General features: G+C 44.9%; 1 protein-coding gene across 1 annotated transcript; it reads left to right on the forward strand.

Annotated features, from left to right (window-relative positions):
- The first annotated feature begins 5,996 nt into the window (after nucleotides 1-5,996).
- On the forward strand, nucleotides 5,997-27,487 carry LOC138372120 (N-acetylated-alpha-linked acidic dipeptidase 2-like). Its single transcript, XM_069337432.1, has 9 exons — nucleotides 5,997-6,059; nucleotides 7,504-7,687; nucleotides 9,258-9,348; nucleotides 18,837-19,012; nucleotides 19,162-19,284; nucleotides 24,877-25,023; nucleotides 26,222-26,289; nucleotides 26,489-26,544; nucleotides 27,301-27,487. The coding sequence occupies exons 1-9, from the start codon at nucleotides 5,997-5,999 to the stop codon at nucleotides 27,485-27,487; spliced, it is 1,095 nt and encodes a 364-aa protein (XP_069193533.1).
- The last annotated feature ends 165 nt before the right edge of the window (nucleotides 27,488-27,652 follow it).

The following is a 27,652-nucleotide window of genomic DNA, read 5'->3' on the forward strand; positions in this document are numbered from 1 at the left end:
CCAGACACACCGGCTCCCGCCCACCGTCAACGAGCAAACTACCCATTCTCCGCCTGCCTGCTCCTGATTGGCTGGTGTGTCGCCGCACCTGCACTCACGCCCACTACCTGAGTCGAAGTCTGGTCCAGCACACGCCGTACTCCTCAGAATATCTCTGTGCTCTTTGGAGTTGACATCTCTCTCTAGTAGACAAAGCTCTGGCTGTCGTGTACTAAGGGAGGTGGCAGCTTAAGCCAGTATTCTCAGCACCTGATTTATATTATTATCATTATATTGCACTTAATTTTATTTTAGAGTAAATTTTACAGCCATTAATAATACATGTTGTTTTGTTTGTTGACTTGTTTTGAATTTTACGTAAGCCAAGGGATTGTCTTTGTTCATATCTTGTTTTCTAGAGTAATTAAAATTTCATTGTTTATACTTTGTGTTTTGTGTGTCTTCCCATTACCTTACCACAGACAAACGGGCAAGCAGGGTTCTTTTTTTTCTGTAAATGTGACAAGGCATTGCCCCCTGCCATTGAAACTGCCGAACATCAACACTCCAACACTTTACCGTCACAATACCAAGACAGAGATGCAGAACTAGGAAACAGGATTGGTTCAATAGAAATTGCGAGAGGGCCAGAGACCAAAAGACACAAAAATGGAATCAATACAGGAAGAGGCCAAATCCCCAAACATACCAACGATACAAAGATGCGAGAAACAACTACACAGCAGTGAGGAGAGAGGCAGAAAGAAATTTTGAAAAAGGGATTGCAGACAAATGTAAAACAGAACCAGGTCAATTCTATAAATTCATGAACAACAAATTGCAGGTAAAGGATAATATTCAGAGGTTGAAAATGGGAAATACATTCACGAAAAATGAAAATTAAATGTGTGAAACATTAAACGAAAAGTTCCAAAGTGTGTTTGTACAAAATGAAATCTTCAGGGAACCAGACACAATAAGAATTCCAGAGAACAACAAAGAGCACATAGAAGTGTCTAGAGACAAAGTGGAAAAGATGCTCAAGGAGCTAAGTAAGAACAAAGCAGTTGGTCCAGATGGAGTTTCACCATGGGTTCTGAGAGAATGTGCGCCTGAGCTCAGCATTCCACTTCAATTAATTTTTCAGGCATCCATGTTTACAGGAGTTGTAGCTGATGTGTGAAAAAAGGCTAACAAAGTTCCAATCTACAAAAGTGGAAGCAGGGAAGACCCCCTTAATTATAGACCGGTATCATTGACAAGTGTAATAGTCAAAATATTGGAAAAAATAATTAAAACTAATTGGGGAGAACACCTGGAGAGAAATGATATAATAACAGACAGACAGTATGGTTTTCGATCTGGAGGATCCTGTGTATCGACTTTACTCACTTTCTATGATCGAGCCACAGAGATATTACAGGAAAGAGATGGTTGGGTTGACTGCATTTATCTGGACCTAAAAAAGGCTTTCGACAGAGTTCCACATAAGAGGTTGTTCTGGAAACTGGAAAATATTGGAGGGGGTGACAGGTAAGCTTCTAACATGGATGAAAAATTTTCTGACTTATAGAAAAATAAGGGCAGTGATCAGAGGCAATGTATCGGAGTGGAGAAATGTCACAAGTGTAGTACCACAGGGTTCAGTTCTTGCACCAGTAATGTTTATTGTCTACATAAATGATCTACCAGTTGGTATACAGAATTATATGAACATGTTTGCTGATGATGCTAAGATAATTGGAAGGACAAGAAACTTAGATGATTGTCATGCCATGTTATGGAATGTGGAATAGGAGAACATAGACCTCACACAACCTATATATTATGTGAGAAATCTTCAAAGAATTCTGATAAAGAAAGAGTTCTAGGGGTGGTTCTAGATAAACAACTATCACCTGAGGACCACATAAAGAATATTGTGCGAGGAGCCTATGCCACGCTTTCTAACTTCAGAATTACTTTTAAATACGTGGATGGCGATATACTAAAGAAATTGTTCACGACTTTTGTTAGGCCAAAGCTAGAATATGCAGCGGTTGTGTGGTGCCCATATCTTAAGAAGCACATCAACAAACTGGAAAAGGTGCAAAGACATGCTACTAAGTGGCTCCCAGAACTGAAGGGCAAGAGTTACGAGGAGAGGTTAGAGGCATTAAATATGCCAAAACTAGAAGACAGAAGAAAAAGAGGTGATATGATCACTACATACAAAATAGTAACAGGAATTGATAAAATCGATAGGGAAGATTTCCTGAGACCTGGAACTTCAAGAACAACAGGTCATAGATTTAAACTAGCTAAACACAGATGCCGAAGAAATATAAGAAAATCAACTTTCGCAAACAGAGTGGTAGACGGTTGGAACAAGTTAGGGGAGAAGGTGGTGGAGGCCAAGACCGTCAGTAGTTTCAAAGCGTTATATGACAAAGAGTGCTGGGAAGACGGGACACCACGAGCGTAGCTCTCATCCTATAACTACACTTAGGTAATTACACACGCACGCATTCATTCACTGAGAGGCGGGGCCCAAGAACTGAAGCTCTACCCCACGTAAGAACAATTAAGGTTACACCACACAAACACAGATGCCCAACACTGACAATCACATTTAATTAGCGTTAATAAGCAATTAAGCACTGATTAGCACACTTAATGTATGCTTCTAGCATGTTCTTCGATAACATATCTGATAACAACACCTATTACATCAGATCTGGTGCGATAACATGTGTCTCCCCCTGTCAAGTCGGGAACTACTGTAGTGGCCCCCCCCCATACCCATCCTGTGGGTGGTAGTGGGCCTCATACCCATTCTTTGGGTGGTAGTTAAACATAACTACCTCTTATTTAAACTTCATCTCTATGGAATCTTAGGCCATGCTATGAACTATATTCGATCATATCTTGATGACACTAATATGTAGTTATCAATGACATTACTTCCCTCACTCTACCATTAACCATATGAGTGCCACAGGGCAGCATCTTAGGACCTCTATTTCTTATATACATCAATGATTTGCCAAATGTCTCTAACATTCTTAACCCCTTAACTGCGTGGCCTCCAAATATGACCCCCCCCCCCCACAGTGCGCAGGAAATAAAATCTCTAGAAAAAATTATTTTCTATTTTTAAAGTGTCAAAAACCCTTCCCTGAGTAAGGGTATAGTAACAGAAGGTCGAAATTGTAAGTACTTTAGCTGCTATGGGGTCCGTAAGTTCGTGCGTGACGTCATCATTCCCTGGTCGCCCGTGGCATATGACCCCGGGGCGGGTAGGGTGCTCGGGGCATATGCCCCCGGGGCCGGTAGGGTGCTCGGGGCATATGCCCCCGGGGCCGGTAGGGCGCTCGGGGCATATGCCCCCGGGGCCGGTAGGGTGCTCGGGGCATATGCCCCCGGGGCCGGTAGGGCGCTCGGGGCATATGCCCCTGGGGCCGGTAGGGCGCTCGGGGCATATGCCCCCGGGGCGGTAGGGTGCTCGGGGCATATGCCCCCGGGGCGGTAGGGCGCTCGGGGCATATGCCCCCGGGGCGGTAGGGCGCTCGGGGCATATGCCCCCGGGGCGGTAGGGTGCTCGGGGCATATGCCCCCGGGGCCGGTAGGGCACTCGGGGCATATGCCCCCGGGGCCGGTAGGGTGCTCGGGGCATATGCCCCCGGGGCCGGTAGGGCACTCGGGGCATATGCCCCCGGGGCGGTAGGGTGCTCGGGGCATATGCCCCCGGGGCGGTAGGGTGCTCGGGGCATATGCCCCCGGGGCGGTAGGGCGCTCGGGGCATATGCCCCCGGGGCCGGTAGGGCACTCGGGGCATATGCCCCCGGGGGCCGGTAGGGCACTCGGGGCATATGCCCCCGGGGCCGGTAGGGCACTCGGGGCATATGCCCCCGGGGCCGGTAGGGCGCTCGGGGCATATGCCCCCGGGGCGGTAGGGCGCTCGGGGCATATGCCCCCGGGGCGGTAGGGCACTCGGGGCATATGCCCCCGGGGCCGGTAGGGCGCTCGGGGCATATGCCCCCGGGGCCGGTAGGGCACTCGGGGCATATGCCCCCGGGCGGGTAGGGCACTCAGGGCATATGCCCCCGGGGCCGGTAGGGCGCTCGGGGCATATGCCCCCGGGGCCGGTAGGGCACTCGGGGCATATGCCCCCGGGCGGGTAGGGCACTCGGGGCATATGCCCCCGGGCGGGTAGGGCACTCGGGGCATATGCCCCCGGGGCGGGTAGGGCACTCGGGGTATATGCCCCCGGGGCGGGTAGGGCACTCGGGGCATATGCCCCCGGGGCGGGTAGGGCACTCGGGGCATATGCCCCCGGGGCGGGTAGGGCACTCGGGGCATATGCCCCCGGGGCGGGTAGGGCACTCGGGGCATATGCCCCCGGGGCGGGTAGGGCACTCGGGGCATATGCCCCCGGGGCGGGTAGGGCACTCGGGGCATATGCCCCCGGGCGGGTAGGGCACTCGGGGCATATGCCCCCGGGGCGGGTAGGGCATTCGGGGCATATGCCCCCGGGGCGGGTAGGGCACTCGGGGCATATGCCCCGGGGCGGGTAGGGCACTCGGGGCATATGCCCCCGGGGCGGGTAGGGCACTCGGGGCATATGCCCCCGGGCGGGTAGGGCACTCGGGGCATATGCCCCCGGGTCGGGTAGGGCACTCGGGGCATATGCCCCCGGGCGGGTAGGGAACTCGGGGCATATGCCCCCGGGGCGGGTAGGGTGCTCGGGGCATATGCCCCCGGGCGGGTAGGGCACTCGGGGCAGGATGTGCGAGTTGCCGCGAGTATGTTTTTGTTCATTTTCTGCGCACAGTTCCAAATACATTTTATATACTTTTACTTGCCAATCCTATGTATAATGAACACGTACACTATACTGTTATGGTAGAACATCCGTATTGTCTGAAAATACTGTGTTACGTGCATGACACATGTGTACACATATCCGGCACATATTTTCATTGTATTATGCTAATTTATGTATATATATAGTCTATTTACACACTATACACTATCACACACTATATACATTCACCATGAACACACTCAGAACTCCGCGAGTGTCAGCTGCCTCACTCCTCCTCCAACATCCAGTCTCTCCCCTCACTCCTCCAACATCTTACTCGCCAACATTGCTCCTACCACCATACTGTTATTGTTTGTATTACACTATTTGCACAAGTTATGTATACCTATCTGCATGTTTTATTCACCAGAACTATGCAAGTAAGCCGGTATTGTGTCCAAACGTTACAATGGCCACCATACAATGCATGATAAATCTCACAGCAGCTAGCAGACGACGCTACGATTACGTCACTTCCATCACCAAAATAGCTCCTCCCAATATACTCCTGTTGCTGTTACTACACTATATACACACATTGTATATACCCATGTACAAATGTGTTCACCATAGCGAACCACTAAGCTAGTATGACGAGCAAAACAAGAGTGGCTGCCACACAGTGAGGCTACCTCGATTCTCTCCCTCGCTCCCTCGCCACAATTACTCCTCCCACAATATTACGCACAGTGCTTATTATCACCACAATCCTGCTGTATTATATCACAATACTGGTCACTGAATCCTGTAAATTCATAATTGACCACAAGTTTATTTTGTAAAGGAAGCTAAGAAGTTGTTTGAAGATTCCTAGATGGACGAAATAATGCTGTGGTGCTGTGTCTAGCGCTGTGAACATCGTGAACAGCATTAAATCACTAATATTTGAACATTGTACACAGTCATTATCACACTCAGGCTCATCTGTAATACTATCAGCGCTAAATAATACAAGTTACATATATATTTTGATATTATTAGGCGATGCTGTGGTCACAAGCGGAACAGCAGTGCTGTGAGCTCATGCTGCGTGCGCCGGCCTTGGTTGCTCACTCACTACTGAGGCTCTCACACCCGGGAATGTGAACCACGATTTTTTTTAAAGATGGCGTCTGTTTACAAGAGCCCTGAGGAAGCTGATGTGAACCCCAGGTAGCCGCGGGAGTCTTGAATGGAACGTGAAAAATACAATTACCCGGAGGTGCGTAGCGCACCCCCAGACGTGGGCGTGCAGGTGCGTTGTGCAGTTAAAGGGTTAAACCTATACTGTATGCTGACGATATATTATATGCTGACAATACTACCTTCATATATTATGACTCAGATGCGCGGACACACTAAATAATATTAAATAACGAATTAAAGAGAGTCCACTCATGGGCGTTAACAAACAAGTTTACACTACTACATTTTATTTGGAAGTAAATCATTAAACCAAATTCACCTTTAGAGAGACAATGTTAACATTAGCAATAAAAATGATGGGAAGAGACTGAACTTCAACAACCACATATGAATAGGCTTTGCAAGAATATAAGAACATCAGTGTTATGTACTCTCACAACCCAATGTAGGCTTTGCAAGAATATAAGAACATCAGTGTTATGTACTCTCACAACCCAATGTACCTTCTTGTATATAAATAAATAAAATAAATAAGTCAGTTACAGTTAATATAACATTGCACTTCTGTCATCCCACTTGTGCTGGACGATAGAGCGACGGTTTCGCTTCATGCAGGTCGGCGTTCATTCCTCGACCGTCCTCAAGTGTTGGCCACCATTCCTTTCAAATCTCAAATCCTTATCCTGACCCCCCCCCCCCTTCCCAGTGTTATATAGGCATAATGGCTTGGCGCTTTCTCCTTATAGTTCCCTTCCCTTCTGCTTACAAGATGGGGTCTCTAATAAATTAATTACACATTAGGGGCCGATTGTAAGTGTTAATGTGTGAATTCTTTCCTGTATTGCTCAACAAATGACTTTTCAATATTATATGATTTACATCATGAGTTTGAAACTAAAATATTCTTTTATGTGTAAAATCTCGTGTAAAAGAGCTTTAACAAAAGACTAAATATATATATATTTGTATAAAAAGGTACTGCAATTAGGAAGCTCTCTTCCTTGTGCATTAGGTAATGATGTTTGCTGTCATTCCCCCTCCCCCCCCTACCTGTTTAAGCTCAAATCATGCTTTTAATCTCAATTAGTTTTAAGTTTTAGTTTTTAAGTGTTTTTCCCACTTCTTGCCCGAAATGCTGTGCATATTAGTGGTTTTAGGCCTAGTATATACTAGCTCTATCTAGAAATAGATAGAGCTGTGGCTTACAACATACTGTTTGTAAACCATTTTGTATGCATGTATAAACATGATCATATACATGATTAGTCCCCATGGCGTAGTGGCACGATGCTCTCCGGGCGGTTTGCAAACGCTTTGTCCTGGGTTCATATCCTGGCCGGGGAGGATTTACTGGGCTCAAATCCTTAACTGTAGGCTCTGTTTAACCCAACAGCAAAATGGGTACTTGGTTGTTAAACGATATGGTGGGGTCATATTCCGGTGAATATCAGGATTAAGGACTTGCCCAAAACACTACACGTACTAGTGGCTGTACAAGAATGTAAGAATTCTTGTATATATAAATAAATAAATACAAAATAAATCATTATCAGGTACGAACGGCAGAGGAGCGTGGAGCCCTTGGAGTTGTAATGTACAGATTTCCAGCAGACTATGCTCCTGCAGGCCCTGACTTCGTCTACCCACACTCCTCCTACATGCCCCCATCTGCTTCCCCATTTGGGACTGTTAAACTAGGGGATGGCGACCCTCTTACTCCATTTTATCCTGCCATAGGTCAGTTGCCTTGATTGCTTCATCATTTTTTTTCAAGTTCGCGGGACCTCGTGAACCTGAGAAAATAGTGAATATGTTATACAACATCTCTGGCCTCTAAATTAATAATTTTTATAAATCCGAACTCAAGTCAATTACTAATTAAAGCTAAAGCGAATTCTATATCTAGATTTTACAGTTATTTTCATGATAAAACTCGAACTGAACATTAGGGAAATTCTAAACCAATTTTAATTCTCTTTTGTTTACAAAATTCCATATAATTAATTGGATATAATGTAGAGAATTTCAAATTGAAATTTCAATTATTTAAATATAAAGTCCTGATTTTGTAAAGTGTTTTTTTAATAATAGTATTTAAAGTTTTATGATAATCTTTTAAATAACATTTTATTATTAATTTTATTCAGGCTTATCTATTTCTTATGTAATAATGTTAAATCTTTGAAATTATAGGCATTTATGATCAGAGTTCAATTCTCAATTCTATAATGACAAATTTTAATTGACGTGTGCACCGCCTTATACATCAATTGACATGAGCACCCCCTTATACATCAATTGACATGAGCACCCCCCTTATACATCAATTGACATGAGCACCCTCTTATACATCAATTGACATGAGCACCCCCTTATACATCAATTGACATGAGCACCCCCTTATACATCAATTGACATGAGCACCCCCTTATACATCAATTGACATGAGCACCCCCTTATACATCAATTGACATGAGCACCCCCTTATACATCAATTGACATGAGCACCCCCTTATACATCAATTGACATGAGCACCCCCTTATACATCAATTGACATGAGCACCCCCTTATACATCAATTGACATGAGCACCCCCTTATACATCAATTGTGCTAGGCTGCCATCTACAGGTTAACTTTACTTAACCTTTTGTCCCAGTATTTATATATATATCCTACTATTGTTCCAAAATAAGATACTTTAGTCATGTGATTGACATAGGGTGTTCTGATTACTTTTGATACATTCACTTTCTGCTCACACTCATCTTTATTGATGTGTTGCTAATAAAGCAGTACTGATTCAGACAAGTTGATGAGACCAGTATAAGAACTTAGGTATCAACAGCCAAGCATTTCCTAGAAATAATATTGAAAAGGAAAAACAAACATATTTGTTCTGGTCGATTTGCCGCAATTCCAAACATGATTTTTCTGAAGTGTTAGTTACAATAATGACTCAAGTTTTCAAATTATTGTAATTGCTTTGGAAATTTATGAAAAATTACCGAGCCTCGTAACTTTGCCCACTAAAGTTGAAATTTTTGTTTGTTGATGTTAGCAGTTAGTTAAGTGTTCAGCCCGTCCTGCTAATATAACGTCGTGTTTTGGCGTATAGTTTTCCTTAGGCCAAAACCTGTCGTACTAACAAACGGTAGCGGGTCGCAAAATTTACGTACTATCCTGTTTTCTATTTTGGGTCATCTGGTAGGTTAGGATAAGGGCACTTTAGTACGACAGTTTCTTGACATTGGGAAACAGCAGGAGGACGGACTGAAGTAATTAATACCTTGCTATTATCTTCCCAGAGAGTGCGTTCCGTATTCCAGAGGAAGAAGCATCCTTACCAAAGATTCCAGCACAAAGCATTAGCTACGACGATGCTTGGCAGATACTGAGGTACAGTTTACACAGGCTTATCTTGCCCAAATAATAATTGCAAACTACAGCACATTGGTTTAATCGTTGTCAGTCAAGCATAATTTGTGTAATTGGCTAATACTTAGAGCTATTACAAGACCAAACATTGACTGTTCTATTTTATTAATTAACAAACACTACAAATATACATTGTATTAATATTTTCAGGAATGTTTGTCATTGGAAGAGATATGAACATTAGAATTCTCATTTCTTTACAAGTTTAAACATTCAAGAGGAGTATTTAATACACTTCAGTTTCCTAAATATTAAAATTTTGTATGGAAAACTACTTTAAAACCAAATTTTAGAAATTAGGTTTTCATTTTATATAGTTGTATTAAAATGAAAAGCAGCCACAATCAGCAACGTTCTTGATTTTCGTCCAAAATCAACTGGAAAAACGCTACCTGCTATTGGCCCGCTACTAACCAATCAGGGGTAGGCGGCCCGCTACTAACCAATCAGGGGTAGGCCTCCACTGATCGCCTTATTTTGGCGCCAACTGTACAAGGATCAGGCCTGGGAACGCTCCTTACCAGGCATTTCTACTGACATCTCTTCGCCAATTCCAGCCCCATATAGTCAACTGTCATTGAAGGGGGTTGGTATTCGGCTCTTTGGTCCAGGCTCTCGACTATTAATCAAATGCTATTTAGATGCCTTAGGTCATTGTGCTCAGTAATCTCATTTACAAAGTCAGTCATCCTAAAATGATTGACTATCCAATACTTACAATATTGGATAGTATTTGATCGAAAGTACCAGCATGTAGTGATGGACCACCAAACTGTTTACTTTTTATGTTTTGAATTAACCCAAACGACATTGTCTTAAATATAAAAATGAATCTAAAAACCTACCTTAACCTGCCCTAGCAATTCTAGGCTTAATACATGCTATCTTAGGTCTAATATAGTACATATGTGTTATAGTAGGCCTAGGAATGTTAAAGTTTGATGTTAGCTTAATTTTTTCTTGGACCCTATAAAATTAAAATTACGAAATGTAAAGGTTTTGGTGGTCTGACAATATATTGGTACTTTGAGTTACTATAAATAATCAAATTTTAGGAGGATGGGCTGTATCTACATTTGAAACTGTATGGAATCCTCCTCTCCCTCCACACTTTATAGTGCATTCCATTTGTTCATTTGTATGGCATGGAAACTAATATTTTCTAATGTCTCTGTGGCTCATTTGAGTACTAAGTTTTCATGTGTGTTCGCTTGTTCGTGTTCTCATTTGCTAAATAATGTCATCCTCTTCTGTCTTCCAGGTTAGCAAGGTTTTATTCCTGTAGCATTTCCCTGTAACTCGTACCTATCAATTCTAGAACTAATCTGGTAGAGTACTTCTGAACTTTCTCAAACTTTGCCTTCTGTTTGACTAGATATGGATCCCCTCGCTGGAGCCACACATTCCAATATTGGCTTGTCATATTTGTTTATTTATTTATTTTTATATACAATAGTTCTTACATTCTTGTAAAGCCACTAGCACGCATAGAGTTTCGGGCAGGTCCTTAATCCTATGTTCCCCAGAATATGACCAGCCGAATCGTTTAAACAACAGGCACCCATTTTACTGTTGGGTGAACAGAGGCTACAGTTAAGCATTGGCGCCCAGTAAACCGGTCGGGGAGCCGGTCGGCCGAGCGGACAGCACGCTGGACCTGTGATCCTGTGGTCCTGGGTTCGATCCCAGGCGCCGGCGAGAAACAATGGGCAGAGTTTCTTTCACCCTATGCCCCTGTTACCTAGCAGTAAAATAGGTACCTGGGTGTTAGTCAGCTGTCACGGGCTGCTTCCTGGGGGTGGAGGCCTGGTCGAAGACCGGGCCGCGGGGACACTAAAAAGCCCCGAAATCATCTCAAGATAACCTCAAGAAGGCATATTAATAAGGTGCCTAATATCATAACACTCAAGAAACCCTCCCCGGCCAGGATACGAACCTAGGCCAAAGCGCTCGCGAAGCGCCGGGTGAGTGTTTTACCACTACGACTGCTAATATATGTTATATATAAGGAACACAAATTTCTGAAGATAGTTACGTTACCAATTGGGAAGATTGGTTACGTTACAGCAGAATATGCTGCAGATGACTACAGCATTTTGATGTGGTCTTCAAGAAATGTTTTGTGTGTGATATCAATTTCCAAATCTTTCGCTCTACCTGATTTGTGAAGGAGTTCAGTTTTTTGCAGTCTCCGTGGTGTAGTGGTAAGACACTCGCCTGGCGTTCCGCGAGCGCTATGTCATGGGTTCGTATCCTGGCCGGGGAGGATTTACTGGGCGCAATTCCTTAACTGTAGCCTCTGTTTAACGCAACAGTAAAATGTGTACTTGGATGAAAAAACGATTCTTCGCGGCAGGGGATTGTATTCCAGGGACCATAGGATTAAGGACTTGCCCGAAACGCTACTCGTACTAGTGGCTGTACAAGAATGTAACAACTCTTGTATATATCTCAAAAAAAAAAAAAAAAATGATACATTGTGTTTGGTCTCCTGATCCCTACACCTATTTTGCACTTATTTGAGTTAAACATTTGGTAGCCATTTGTTGTCAAATTTGTAGCGAGTAGATTATCCCAATAATATACTCGCTCCAAATGCATTGTTAATATTCCTGTCAACCTTTGGAAATGAATGAGGTGAGGCGTTGCCCGGGCAACACGGTGAGGTGTTGCCCGAGCATATAAGCAGCAGAATAGCAAACATTAACTAGTCTACTTTCAAGTGTGGTCTAGAGCAGACACTTGCGAAATACTGTACCGACGCTCAGTGCGCTCAACTCACACCAAAGTATCACCTGTGTACTTCTGTATATTCGACCAAATATATATATAGTATCTTAGTGTCTGTGTTTATTTGTCACCATACTTTACGTAACAATAGAACCGTTACATTGGTGACCCAGTGAGTGAAAAAGAACATCTAGTCACAAACTAGATCTTCGTCATGGATTTATCTACCAGGTTTCCAGCATACAACGAAGATGAGCCAGAATTTTGGTTCATGCAGATGGAGGCTATTTTCGACCTTCACGAAATTTCGACTGAGAAAGCCCGATATGCCTGTACCCTGCCAACACTTACCTCGGAGGCTATGCACACTGCCTCCGCTGTCATCACCGCACCATCACCGGACACCAGGACGTACACTGCATTGAAAGCCGCTCTTCTACAGGCAGCAATGAAACGCCGCATTCAACAAAGGGACCAACTCCTCACTGACAAAAGATTAGCAGACAAAACACCAGCTCAGCTTCTGCGGCATATTCAGTATGTGATGCATACTGCAACTGGCCCAGCCCCCAGCGAGATTGTGAGATCACTATGGATACAACTCTGTCCAAAACACATTCAACCGGCCCTATTCAGTATGGCTGACGACACCCCATTAGCCCAGCTGGCTACACTGGCAGACCGGCTTCATACGACGTCTGATAATGCTACGCTGTCCCACCTCAGTGATACACAGCAGACTACAGACACCCAACAACTCAACGTCCTCCAGAACCGGCGTTTCTTCCACCCAGGGAGGACGTACCATGCGAATCCAGTATTAGTCTCTAGGCGACAGCAAGAACATCGGGGAGAGCTTTGTTCTTACCACCAGAAGTTCAGACACCAAGCCCGCAACTGTAGGGCTCCTTGTTCCTGGTCGGGAAACTACTTCGACGGGGACTGTTAACAGCCAGTGACCCCGCCATTTCAAACACTACACTGCTCTACATATCTGACATCATAACCAAACGCCGTTTCCTCGTTGACACAGGTGCAGCAGCTAGTGTGTTGCCTCCCCCACTGGTCAAACCAACCCGTACTCCTGGTTTGGACTTACGAGCCGCCAATGGTACGTCCGTCCGTACATATGGGACCCGCGCCCTGGTTCTCGAGTTCGCCTCTCTGGGTCGCTTTACGTGGACTTTCCTCATAGCGGATGTGGAACAACCCATTCTTGGATGGGATTTCCTGCAACACCATCGACTTATTGTGGATCCCGCAGGTGCAGTTCTTCGAGCCTCTCCTAGTACCTCTACACAAGTTAACATCGTCACCCCAGTCGCATCTACGGAACTTCAAGCACTCCTGGATGAATTCAAAGATGTGACCCAACCCGCCAGCCCTCGACCAGAGGTGCAACATACGATTACGCATCACATTACTACAACGGGAGCACCTACCTTCGCCAGACCACGCCGCCTGGCACCGGAACGACTGGCGGTAGCACGTGCTGAATTCAATAAGCTACAGGAGGCAGGAATAATCCGCCTTTCGAACAGTCCATGGGCTTCACCTCTCCATATGGTCCCGAAAACAGCCCCAGGGGAATGGCGCCCTTGAGGAGACTACAGGGCTCTCAACGTTCGTACTCTGCCGGATTGCTACCCAATACCACACATCCAGGATTTCTCACAGGGATTGAGCAACGCAACCGTTTTTTCGAGAATTGACCTTGTGCAGGCATTTCACCAGATCCCTATGGAACCGGCAGACATTCCGAAAACAGCGATCACAACACCTTTTGGACTGTTTGAATTCGTCCGGATGCCTTTTGGTCTACGGAATGCAGCCCAGACATTCCAACGCTTCATCGACCAAGTAGTTAAGGACCTTCCTTTTTGCTACGCCTACATTGATGATCTGCTGGTGGCCAGTACATCACCAACAGAACATCTGCTACACCTCCGACTCCTCACCCGTCTGCGCAACTTCGGCTTGCAGCTCAACTCCGAGAAGTGTATTTTCCATGTTCCAGAGCTGGATTTCTTGGGACACCGTGTGTCAGCAGCAGGGGTCCAACCACTAGAGAAGAAAATCGAGGCAATCAAGGAATTCCCGCGCCCATCCACTCCAAAGAAGTTGCAAGAATTTCTTGGTGTAGTGAATGTTTATCATCGATTCATCCCACATTGTTCGGACATCTTGTGACACTTATACGACCTCTTACGTGGTCGGAAACTCACGTCCCATCTTCCGTTGGAGTGGACTCCCCAGGCAGAGACAGCATTCACCGACATAAAACAAAAGCTGGCGGAACTCACCTTGCTCGCACACCCAGTGTCTGACGCTCCCACCAATCTCTCTACCGACGCTTCAAACACAGCAATTGGTGCTGTACTACAACAGCTCGTTGAAGGAGAATGGCGCCCAATTGCATTCTTTTCAGCGCGCCTGTCACCCACTGAAGAGAAGTACAGCACTTTTGATAGGGAACTGCTCGCCATCTATTCAGCCATACAACATTTCCGGCACTTTCTCGAGGGGCGGAACTTCCACTTCCTCACAGACCACAAACCTCTCACTTATGCGCTGGCGGCCAAGGGTGATGCTCACTCTCCTCGAGTAGCCAACCACCTGGGATTTATTTCCCAATTTACCTCGGATATCCGTCATGTCAAAGGAACTAATAATGTCATAGCCGATGCACTGTCTCGACCCACCATAAACCACGTCGTGACAAACCCAGCTCAGGTGGACTATTGTGTAATCAGTAAGGCCCAACGGGAAGACCCTGATCTGCAGTGATTACGAACATCTGACACAGCTCTCCGGTTCATCGAGATTCCCATGGAAGGTGGCGGAAGTATAATCTGTGACACCTCACGGACGGGAGCACTTAGGCCCTACATTCCTGCCCAGTTTCGCTGGAAAACGTTCTCAGTATTTCACTCCCTAGCACACCCAGGTTATCTTGAGGTTATCTTGAGATGATTTCGGGGCTTTAGTGTCCCCGCGGCCCGGTCCTCGACCAGGCCTCCACCCCCAGGAAGCAGCCCGTGACAGCTGACTAACTCCAAGGTACCTATTTACTGCTAGGTAACAGGGGCATTCAGGGTGAAAGAAACTTTGCCCATTTGTTTCTGCCTCGTGCGGGAATCGAACCCGCGCCACAGAATCACGAGTCCTGCGCGCTATCCACCAGGCTACGAGGACCCCAGGAGTACGTGCTTCCCAGAAACTATTAACGGAGCGTGTTGTATGGCCAGGAATCAATGCCGATGTTCGACGATGGACTCGCTCATGTCTCCAGTGCCAGCGAGCGAAAACACATCGTCACACAAAGAGCCCTCTTCAACAGTTTCCGTTACCTTCTGACCGTTTCGAGGTGGTGCATGTAGACATCGTTGGACCATTACCGTCGGCAAGAGGATATTCTTATCTACTCACCTGCATCGATCGATTCTCCAGATGGCCGGAAGCAATCCCATTAATCAACATCTCAGCTGAGTCAGTGGTCCAGGCTTTCCTCTCTGGATGGGTCGCCCGTTTTGGCAGCCCCTCTGTCATCATCACCGACCAAGGACGACAGTTCGAATCATATCTATGGAAGGAACTTATGGAATTCCTCGGCACCACACATAACCGAACCACAGCATACCACCCTGAGTCGAACGGAATGGTAGAACGCTTTCATAGACAACTAAAAGCTGCCCTAAGAGCTCAAGCACGCCCTGATGATTGGATCGACAACCTTCCATTAGTCTTGCTTGGCATCCGTTCGGCCACGAAGGAGGGCAGTGGGTTCTCGGCAGCAGACTTAGTATACAGATCTAGCCTGCGGCTTCCGGGCGAATTCTTAACCCCAACGCCACTTATCACACCCCCAGACCCCACTTTTGTCCAGAAATTACGGGCGGCCATGACAAACATTCGGCCTACACCACCACGCCAACCGACAACTCGTGCTACATATGTGCCTCATGAGCTCCACACAACTGAACACGTGTTTGTAAGAGTCGACGCTGTTCGACGCCCTCTACAGACACCTTACGAAGGACCATTTAAAGTGGTTTCTCGAACACCGAAGTTCTTCACCATTGAACGCCGAGGACAGCGGGTAAACATCTCCATCGATCGCCTTAAACCAGCACACTGTGACGCTGCCCCAGACATCCCTCCAGAGACACATCCGCCGACTACGCAGTTCACTTTTCGACCACAGTTACCAGCAGCACCGCCACCTACGACAACGGACGATCCTGTACGACCTCCCACCCTACAACCCCAGTTACCAGCCGCACTACAACCTGATCCTGCGACGACGGACGATCCTGTGCGACCTCCCACCCTACGACCCCAGTTAGATGACATCAGCGAAGAGGAGGAAGTTAACTTTGATGGTTATGTAACGCGAGCAGGGCGTACAATTCACCGACCAGATAAGTTCCTTGATCAAGTATTTTTCCTTTCATCCCCTGGGAGGGGGAGTTCTGTAGCGAGTAGATTATCCCAATAATATACTCGCTCCAAATGCATTGTTAATATTCCTGTCAACCTTTGGAGATGAATGAGGTGAGGCGTTGCCCAGGCAACACGGTGAGGTGTTGCCCAAGCATATAAGCAGCAGAATAGCAAACATTAACTAGTCTACTTTCAAGTGTGGTCTAGAGCAGACACTTGCGAGATACTGTACCGACGCTCAGTGCGCTCAACTCACACCAAAGTATCACCGGTGTACTTCTGTATATTCGACCAAATATATATATAGTATCTTAGTGTCTGTGTTTATTGTCACCATACTTTACGTAACAATAGAACCGTTACAAATTCTTTGTTTGTCCAGGTCATCTTGTTATCTTCCTTTGTCTTAATCTTCCTCATATAGCGTCCCACTAGTATAGTCAGGTTCGTTCTCGACACGCAATCAAGAATTCCGGGTTCGAATCCCAGACAGGACAGAAATAGTTGGGCGCATTTTCTATCATTTTTTTTTTAATTCCTATCAATGGGAATTTCCAATTCCTTTGTTCACCTAGCAGTGAGTAGGTACTCAGGAGTTAGTCAGCTTGTTGTGGGGTTGCATCCTGGGCGGGGTCAGTAATTCCACCTTGGAGAAAGGGGACTAGATATTAATTATTAAGTTATCCTTCATGGATTACAACAGAAAAAAAAAACTGTAGTGTACACATGCTTAGATTACAATTTAGATTGTATTCAGACTTGGCAGACTTCCTGTCAATCGTGTTAGATGGCGAACAGGAAATATCTGAAAGTTAACAGCAATTCCATGAACCGTAGGGGCCTCGTAGCCTGGTGGATAGCGCGCAGGACTCGTAATTCTGTGGCGCGGGTTCGATTCCCGCACGAGGCAGAAACAAATGGGCAAAGTTTCTTTCACCCTGAATGCCCCTGTTACCTAGCAGTAAATAGGTACCTGGGAGTTAGTCAGCTGTCACGGGCTGCTTCCTGGGGGTGGAGGCCTGGTCGAGGACCGGGCCGCGGGGACACTAAAAGCCCCGAAATCATCTCAAGATAACCTTTGCTTTCACGACTGCAATGCGTACGTCGCCAATGTACATGTGACAGACGCTTCACGAAACTGTCGGAATTAGCAGAATAGAAAATACGAGAGCAACCGTACAGGGCCTGGGAGCAAGGTCGGGTTAGAGTCCTTGAGGGTCTCTTCTCAGACTAGCCTCACCTGGTCCTGCTCCACGTTGATCGTTGGAATCTCCTCAATGATTTAACACTTTAAGGGACTCCTAGGGTCTTCCTCACATTTATAGTTTAGTGATTATAGGCAACTCGGTGTTGAAGACACCTAGAGCTGAAGGCTTGTGTAATATTGGCAGTATTCAGAAGTGGTTCAACGGAAACACCGCATAAAGCTTAACAGTAGTTTATTTACTAACTTAACCACTAATACAAAGGGTGTTTGATTTACTTTAGACTGGCGTCAGAAAGGCTATGGTTGTATTAGCGAGACTCTTGAAGTCTGGCTAAACGACTCGGATCCACTCGTGGAGAAACACCTAACTTAACACAGTTGACAGCCAATCATTAACACGGCAACCTAACTGCCGGTATGCAAAGGGATCACAAGAGTTCCAACCGGATACTCGGTAATGGTGATATGCAATAAATCACAAGTACACTACTGTCGCTTTGCAGGCGTTCCCTCTCCTCTCTCACGCTCCGCACCGGCCAATGTACCCACTGACCCTTGGTGGCCAGTAAGCTTAACTCCCTGTATCTACTTCCTGCCTGGACATACGGCGGCCTCCGTATTATTAAAGTGTTCCAGGTTAAGTGGGCATTCTGGAGATACCCAACATGCCACGTCACTATCCAGGGGTAACAGAAATAGGACCTTGTGCACAAGATCAGTGCACTGTGCACTGCAATGAGCCATACCAGTCAACTGTGGGAGAATCTTGAGAAACCATATTCTCACATTCACAAAGCAGTAATGAACCTGTACATTTTTTTCAATCCTTGTCGGCTTTGTTAAGAATTATTAAACAGTTAATGAGCTCCGAAGCACCAGGAGGCTATTTATAACAATAACAGCAGTTGATTGGGATGTTTTCATGCTTGTAAATTGTTTAATAAATGTAACCAAAACCGTCAAAGATTGAAGAAAGATGTACAGGTTCGTAAGTGCTTGCATAACTGCTTCGTGAATCTGGCCCCTGGTCTTCACAGGCCTATAACCTTTTCAATATGTGTGCTTGCAGCCGTATGGGAGGTGCTGTTGCTCCAGCGAGCTGGCAGGGTAATCTGAACAATACTTACCACACTGGACCTGGCCTCGCACACCCAGGCTGGAAAGTCAACGTGGATGTGAACAACAACAACACTCAAACTATCACTTACAATGTTGTGGGAGTCATCACAGGTCACGAAGAACCCGGTTAGTAGGGGTATGCGTCAATATAAATCGAACCAGGGATGTTGACATTAAGTGTTGCTATAAATCTCAATATATATTATTAGAAGTTTGCATCCATGGCACAAAAGCATTTCCATTTGTGTAGCTCCGTTTAAATACTTCGCTTTTAGACAGATACGTTATTCTCGGCAACCACCTGGATGCTTGGCTCTTCGGTGGCCTGGACCCCAACTCCGGCACGGCCGCCATGCTCGAACTGTCACGGGTCTTCGTCCATCTACGTAACGAAACGGGTGAGTGACATTCAACAGGATGTTAGTCATTTGTGTTATTTGTAAAAGGTGTTGCGTTCTTGTTCTTCATCTGCCTTTTCACCCAGTAAACAAATGGTGGTTGCAAATGACAGAAAAGATGATTTTTTTTTGTTAATTGTGTAAAATGTGAAGACTGAAATCAATCCTATTTTCCAATTTCCAATCTTATGGTCACATGTTAGTGAAACACTTCTCAATAACGACCAGTAGTCAGCGCAACCGGTTAACGAACATTCTTGGTTCGATTCCCAATAGAGAGATGTTTTTGGAGGTTTCCTTCCACCTAATTGCTCTGTTCACCTAGCAGCAAATAAATGCTCATGACGCAGACAGCTGTTATGAGTTGCATCCTAGGGAGCTTCTTGAGATTATCTTGAGATGATTTCGGGGCTTAGCGTCCCCTCGGCCCAGTCCTCGACCAGGTCTCCTTTTTTGGATGCTCAGTCATTAGTCATGGGCAAGCATGGTGAATCTTTTTTTCTTTTTTTGAGGGCGTGTTTTTGAGGGCGTGTTTAAGAGGGCGTGTTTTTGAATTGGCGATAATGGTAAAAAAGTCCGCTGGGAGTGCCAGTGGTTATCTTGAGAGGATTTCGGGGCTTTAGTGTCCCCGCGGCCCGGTCCTCGACCAGGCCTCCATCCCCAGGAAGCAGCCCGTGACAGCTGACTAACACCCAGGTACCTATTTTACTGCAAAGTAACAGGGGCATAGGGTGAAAGAAACTCTGCCCATTGTTTCTCTCCGGCGCCTGGGATCGAACCCAGGACCACAGGATCACAAGTCCAGCGTGCTGTCCGCTCGGCCGATCGGTGGGGGTGAAAATGCTTGAAATGATTCTTAAAAAACTTTGTTTAGGTGACCAGTAAGTTTTTTTATATATTATTATTACAATTTTCTACCACAGACGTGGCCACACGTCTCGGTTTTGAACCGAGGGAGTCGGTCGGCCGAGCGGACAGCACGCTGGACTTGTGATCCTGTGGTCCTGGGTTCGATCCCAGGCGCCGGCGAGAAACAATGGGCAGAGTTTCTTTCATCCTATGCCCCTGTTACCTAGCAGTAAAATAGGTACCTGGGTGTTAGTCAGCTGTCACGGGCTGCTTCCTGGGGATGGAGGCCTGGTCGAGGACCGGGCCGCGGGGACACTAAAGCCCCGAAATCCTCTCAAGATAACCTCAAGATAGAAGATGTATACGATCGCAATGTGACGTTCTGTGTAAGAGGTTGTACCAGCATGGAGCAGGTGTAATGGGTACCAGCATGGAGCAGGTGTAATGGGTACCAGCATGGAGCAGGTGTAATGGGTACCAGCATGGAGCAGGTGTAATGGGTACCAGCATGGAGCAGGTGTAATGGGTGCCAGCATGGAGCAGGTGTAATGGGTGCCAGCATGGAGCAGGAGTAATGGGTACCAGCATGGAGCAGGTGTAATGGGTGCCAGCATGGAGCAGGTGTAATGGGTGCCAGCATGGAGCAGGTGTAATGGGTGCCAGCATGGAGCAGGAGTAATGGGTGCCAGCATGGAGCAGGTGTAATGGGTGCCAGCATTGAGCAGGTGTAATGGGTGCCAGCATGGAGCAGGTGTAATGGGTACCAGCATGGAGCAGGTGTAATGGGTGCCAGCATGGAGCAGGTGTAATGGGTACCAGCATGGAGCAGGTGTAATGGGTACCAGCATGGAGCAGGTGTAATGGGTACCAGCATGGAGCAGGTGTAATGGGTACCAGCATGGAGCAGGTGTAATGGGTACCAGCATGGAGCAGGTGTAATGGGTACCAGCATGGAGCAGGTGTAATGGGTACCAGCATTTAGCAGGTGTAATGGGTACCAGCATGGAGCAGGTGTAATGGGTACCAGCATGGAGCAGGTGTAATGGGTACCAGCATGGAGCAGGTGTAATGGGTACCAGCATGGAGCAGGTGTAATGGGTACCAGCATGGAGCAGGTGTAATGGGTACCAGCATGGAGCAGGTGTAATGGGTACCAGCATGGAGCAGGTGTAATGGGTACCAGCATGGAGCAGGTGTAATGGGTACCAGCATGGAGCAGGTGTAATGGGTACCAGCATGGAGCAGGTGTAATGGGTACCAGCATGGAGCAGGTGTAATGGGTACCAGCATGGAGCAGGTGTAATGGGTACCAGCATGGAGCAGGTGTAATGGGTACCAGCATGGAGCAGGTGTAATGGGTACCAGCATGGAGCAGGTGTAATGGGTACCAGCATGGAGCAGGTGTAATGGGTACCAGCATGGAGCAGTTGTAATGGGTACCAGCATGGAGCAGGTGTAATGGGTACCAGCATGGAGCAGGTGTAATGGGTACCAGCCTTAAACCTCTCTTAGCTGGTGTTTAACTGGTCATTATTTAACGGTTCTTTGGTTCAGCGTTTATTCCTTACTGTAACGTCAGTCGAGTGATGCCTTGTAACCTTGGTGGTTCATCACCAAGGTCCCACAAAACAAGGATACTATACCTATCACCAACAAACTCACTAAAGAGACCTTAAACACTGCCACCACTTATCCTGAGAGTTTCTGTAATTACGGTAATTGATTTCGGAAAAGGAACAGTCAGTCGCCAACCCGTCCTCTTAAAAATAACGTCACTTTTGGCTCGTATGCGCGCTATGGCCAAATTTGGACGTAATTTGAAATGAAATCGACTCACAAAAGTGACGTATTTTTCCGTTTTCTGTTTGAGTCGTCCGGCTTACTCGGCAAGCTTTGAAGAGGAAACTTTCCATTAACAATTTTCATAACGTTTTGTAACTTTATGAGAATTTCCGGCCCACCTAACCTATCAGAGGACCCTTAACTTACTGTCGCCGAAAAAAATCTTAAATTTATTTTCACTTTTTTTTCATTTTCAAATTACGTCCATATTCGGACATACGGACAAACGGCCAAAAGCGACGTTCTTTTTAAGAGGACAGGTTGCAGTCGCAACATAAATCAAGAATGTGGATCTCCAATTATTGCCGTCCAAAACCACACAGATCTCAGCTGTCCTCAAAACCTGTGAGGCTGACCTTGGTTGCCAAACTAATTTAAAGATAATTAACAAAGCTAAACATATGCACTTGGTCACTTTAGGTGACCGGTTTCTTATTCAAAATGATGTTAATTATATAGGTACTTGAACCAGATCAATTATTAAATACAATATTGCATAATGACATGAATTTCTCTAATAGAAATGAATTATTAAACAAGGTGGTAGATAGCAATTTACCACTGCAGAGGCCTCAAGCGTCTACCAGGCAGGGTTGCCAGATTGGGCTACAAGTAGCGAATTGGGCTACTTTTGAGAGCCCCGCGCTCCCAAATTTTTAATTTCGCTACTTGCGACTTTTTGGGCTAGTTTAAATGCAAGTTGGGCTACTTTCCGCTTTTAATATTAAGAAACTCAATGACGATTATTTATGTTTTAACAATATAATGTGTACAAATCACAGCCGCGTCCAACAGCCTGACTGACTAGATCACTTATCCCAGGAGGCCTGGTCCCTGACCGGCCCCCTGGGGACATTGATCCTAGGAACCTTCGAAAGAAAAAGTAACCGCAAGGCAAGGTAACCCTCCCCAGGGGGCTATAGATTTCCCACCTTAATTGTCATTAATACGTCATCCCAAAAGCTACATCTGGTTAAACAGATCTTCATTAAGGGGAGAAAGTTATCTAGAAATTTCCAGATTGATAAATGATGGGAAAGATCCCTTACAGTTAATACCTTTGTCAGGAAGACGATGGTTGGCAGGAAGCGGTAGTGTAAAGCGGCTGTTAGATCAGTGGGATTCTCTAACAACTCATTACCAAATAGCTTTTTTCCTCTTGTGATAAATATGTTGCAAGGCAACTGTTTTCAATGTACGCTGATCCCTCCAATAAGCTATATTTCACATGTCTCAAACCAATCCTAAATGATTTTGAAAGGATGAATTGACTTTATCAAAAAGATGAAGCAGATCAGTGTAGCCTTCACACTGTCTTAGAAAACTTCACTCTTGGAATACTCAGAAGAATCGTTCATCCTCAGGATGCAAAGCTTCATGTTAATTTGGAAATCAATTCTGTATATCTGCCCCTGGAGAAAGTTGATTTTGGTTACGAATTTTCAACACTTCGGGCTACAAACAGACAAAACAATTTTATAACCCAGGAAAAGTTTCAAAATATTCAAGAAAAATGCGATATTTTTTTAATGAAAACTTGCAAATAGCTTCTTTCTCGTATTCTAAGTAATGTTGAAACTTTAAAAAAGGTGAAAAATCTGTCACCTATCATGTGCCTTAACCACACATGGCCACCATTCTCAGAACTTCCATTAGTATTAGCTGACCAATCTAAGCTTAGTGAAATTGAAAGTCAGTGGCGCCTTCCGTTAACTATTGACTGATACAACATTTGTGAGGGACAAATTCCTACATCTGAATCGTTATTTTAGATCAAGACAATAACTGTCAAGAACGCTGCTGGCGATCCCATACTGATTGACCTCGCTGAGTTTGCATTGAAAATATACAGCTTGCTAATCAGTAATGCCCTGGTTGAACGGATATTTTCGAGAGGAACGTCTGTGAAAACTAAACTGAGAAATCGAATGGGACTTAAGCTTTTGACATCAATCTTGACAATCAAAACATATCTTGAAGAAAATGTAACTTGTTGCTCGTCATTTGAACCACTCATGTCAATGCTTAAATATGAGTCTGCAATATACAAGAACGAGGTTGAGGATTCAGATCAAGATCTTGGTAATCTAAAACTGTAAAGACGTGGAAGGACTCCACACCCATTAGGCTTCATACAGTAAACATTGATAAGTTATCATATCATATTGGTTAAATATATATATGCATAGATAGTATTAATAAAACAATTAAAATCGTTTAATGTACTCTATCTATCAAATTAGATTACTTTGAAACCCGTATCAGTCACTAAACAAAAAAATTGGGCTACTCTTATTACATATTCGCTACTTTTAGACCGTCAGCTCGCTACTTTTAGCAATTTGGATCTGGCAACCCTGCTACCAGTACAAACTAGTTCTCATGCTGACTGAATCATATGCCTATATACAAGTAAGAGTGGTTGACTTTTACTCAAAATTATGTAATTACATAGGTCACTTAGCAAGGTTGATTATTAAATACAGTACTGTATTGAGTTGTAACAGGGATTTATCTAATTTAATGGATTACTCAGAGGAAGGATGTGACAATCTTGCATGGATTACTACCCCGCTAATCCCTAGGGATTAACCCTTCCCAGCTTTCCAGGTAGAAACTACACTGACTGCAGAAACTAGATTACCCATGATACAATACAATACATTCAATGCAAGATATACAAGCTTCTTTATAAGTAGCTAAACTGTTACACAGGGAAGATGAGCCCTACAATAATAAATAAAATAAATAAATAAATGTTTATTTAGGTAAGGTACATACATTCAAGAAATTTTTACACAGATTGGTGGACTTATAGGTAGGGCTAGTACATACAATGCCTAAAGCCACTATTACGCAAAGCGTTTCGGGCATGAGAAGTAATGACTGATGACCTTACAGGTTGGCGACCCAGGCGGTCCCTGGTGTTCTGCGGATGGGGCGCCGAGGAGTACATGGCGGTGGGCTCAAAGGAGTGGACACAACAGTTCGCTAAACAGCTGTCTGACAGAGCTGTGGCTTACCTCAATGTTGACATGGCACTGGAAGGTGAGTCTCATAGCATCAAGAACTTTAACAGATCTCTCTCTCTCTTTGCCCCCCCCCACTCACACAGTCTCATAGCATCAAGCACTTTAACAGATCTCTCTCTCTCTTTGCCCCCCCCCACTCACACAGTCTCATAGCATCAAGCACTTTAACAGATCTCTCTCTCTCTTTGCCCCCCCCCCACTCACACAGTCTCATAGCATCAAGCACTTTAACAGATCTCTCTCTCTCTTTGCCCCCCCCCCCACTCACACAGTCTCATAGCATCAAGCACTTTAACAGATCTCTCTCTCTCTTTGCCCCCCCCCCCACTCACACAGTCTCATAGCATCAAGCACTTTAACAGATCTCTCTCTCTCTTTGACCCCCCCCCCACTCACACAGTCTCATAGCATCAAGCACTTTAACAGATCTCTCTCTCTTTGACCCCCCCCCACTCACACAGTCTCATAGCATCAAGCACTTTAACAGATCTCTCTCTCTTTGACCCCCCCCCCCCCACTCACACAGTCTCATAGCATCAAGCACTTTAACACATCTCTCTCTCTCTTTGCCCCCCTCCACTCACACAGTCTCATAGCATCAAGCACTTTAACAGATCTCTCTCTCTCTTTGACCCCCCCCCCTCACACAGTCTCATAGCATCAAGCACTTTAACAGATCTCTCTCTCTTTGACCCCCCCCACTCACACAGTCTCATAGCATCAAGCACTTTAACAGATCTCTCTCTCTTTGACCCCCCCCCCACACACACACACAGTCTCATAGCATCAAGCACTTTAACAGATCTCTCTCTCTTTGACCCCCCCCCCCCCACACACACAGTCTCATAGCATCAAGCACTTTAACAGATCTCTCTCTCTTTGACCCCCCCCCCCCCACTCACACACACATATGTACTTCTCTCACTTATATATAAATATATCTCATGATATATTAATCTATCGTGAGATATATCTGATATATTATATATATAATATGGGACCTTGATATAATCTAACGTGTATCAATACACTCTGGCTTCCTGTCCTCCAACATAATGAATTATTATTATTATTATTATTAATATTATTATTTAGAAAATCCATAGGAGCCATGATGCGGGTTCGAACCTGGGTGCTGGGTATTCCCACGCACACGCTCCAGAAAATCTCTGATTATTATTATTATTATTATTATATAAACACTCAATTTCCAGGTAACTACACACTGCGCACGATGTCCTCACCTCTTCTCACTGACGCGGTGTTCGAGAGTGCAAAAAAGGTGATGTTTTATTCGCTTTTATTGATTCTCGTTATATGCACATATTTAGTATGTGCATATTATTATCATACACGTACACTATTGTTCTCAATATATGCATATAATCAGCATGCATGAGTAATGATGTATGCTTGAATTCAATTTACTTGGTGATTTCAGGTAATTTAAATTACCTGATTCAAATTCAATTTAATTTCAGGTAAATGTTTATGCTGTACATTCACCGCCGAGTAGTGTATATGCAGTTCTCGATGTGTATATATATACAGAGAGTTTACATCATTCTTGCCCAGCAAACACACAATGTAACGGTCCCTATGTTTCCCTAGTTACATCTTGTAATAAAGTTGTTACATCTTGTTAAAACGTTTTTATGACTTATTAGAATGTTGTTACATCTTGTTATAACATTTTTTATGACATATTAGAAAGTTGTTACAACTTACTAGGTGTTAAAATTTGTTTTAATGTTGTAGCAACGTTGTAGTTTCGTCATGTGTTAAGTGGGCGGGCTCAGGACTCGACTAATACTTGCTAGATGACCAGTTTCACATTTTATATGAGACTGATGAGACTCTTGTATGGAATAGGCCTTAAACCCAACACCGAACCAAGCTGTTGGTATTGTTGTAATTATTCAGTGAACAGCAGCCTGTGTTCCCCTTTATGCCTATTACTACACAGTTTTATACAATTACAATTAATAAAGGATACTACAGCGCTTTATAAATGGTTGATTACGTGCGCATACTTGGCTCTTAATTCTTTTCAAACATATTTGAAGTGGAAACAGATAAATATTACGATCTCATATTTACCTGAATTTACCTTAAGGCCACTAACACTTCGACGAGGTTTCGACGAGGACAGGAAGCCGGTGGCATGTCAGTCCCCTTCACTTTATGGACTCCTGGAGCGTCCATATGGACTTCTGGAGTGTCCATAGGTACGCCTGGAGCGTCCATAGGTACGCCTGGAGCGTCCATACGGAATCTTTGAGTGTCCATACAGTTTCCTGGAGCGACCATTACGGACTCCTAGAGTGTCCATACGTACGCCTGGAGCGTCCATAGGTACGCCTGGAGCGTCCAGACGGACTCCTGGAGCGACCATATGGACTCCTGGAGCGTCCTTACGGACTCAGGTGGCAGCAGCAGCATCTGAGGAAGTCAACATTGCCGACAAACTATGGAGATGAGACTTTGCTATTTTTACAATTCTTATTACATAGCTTTCTAACCTCTCCGAAGAAAAAATAAATCGTGTGTATGTGTATATGCATATATATATGCATATATATATGCATATATATATATATATATATATATATATATATATATATATATATATATATATATATATA

Source organism: Procambarus clarkii, chromosome 37, assembly GCF_040958095.1.
Source record: "Procambarus clarkii isolate CNS0578487 chromosome 37, FALCON_Pclarkii_2.0, whole genome shotgun sequence".
Lineage (NCBI taxonomy): Eukaryota > Metazoa > Arthropoda > Malacostraca > Decapoda > Cambaridae > Procambarus > Procambarus clarkii.

Bases quoted from the DNA above. Each gene is read 5' to 3' on its own strand.
- LOC138372120 (XM_069337432.1), top strand. From the start codon at position 5,997: ATGGAACGTGAAAAATACAATTACCCGGAGGTGCGTAGCGCACCCCCA. The intron at 9,349-18,836 runs GTACAGTTTACA...GTGTGCTTGCAG, and splicing joins GATGCTTGGCAGATACTGAG to CCGTATGGGAGGTGCTGTTG. The intron at 26,545-27,300 runs GTATATATATAC...GTGTCCATACAG, and splicing joins GTATATGCAGTTCTCGATGT to TTTCCTGGAGCGACCATTAC.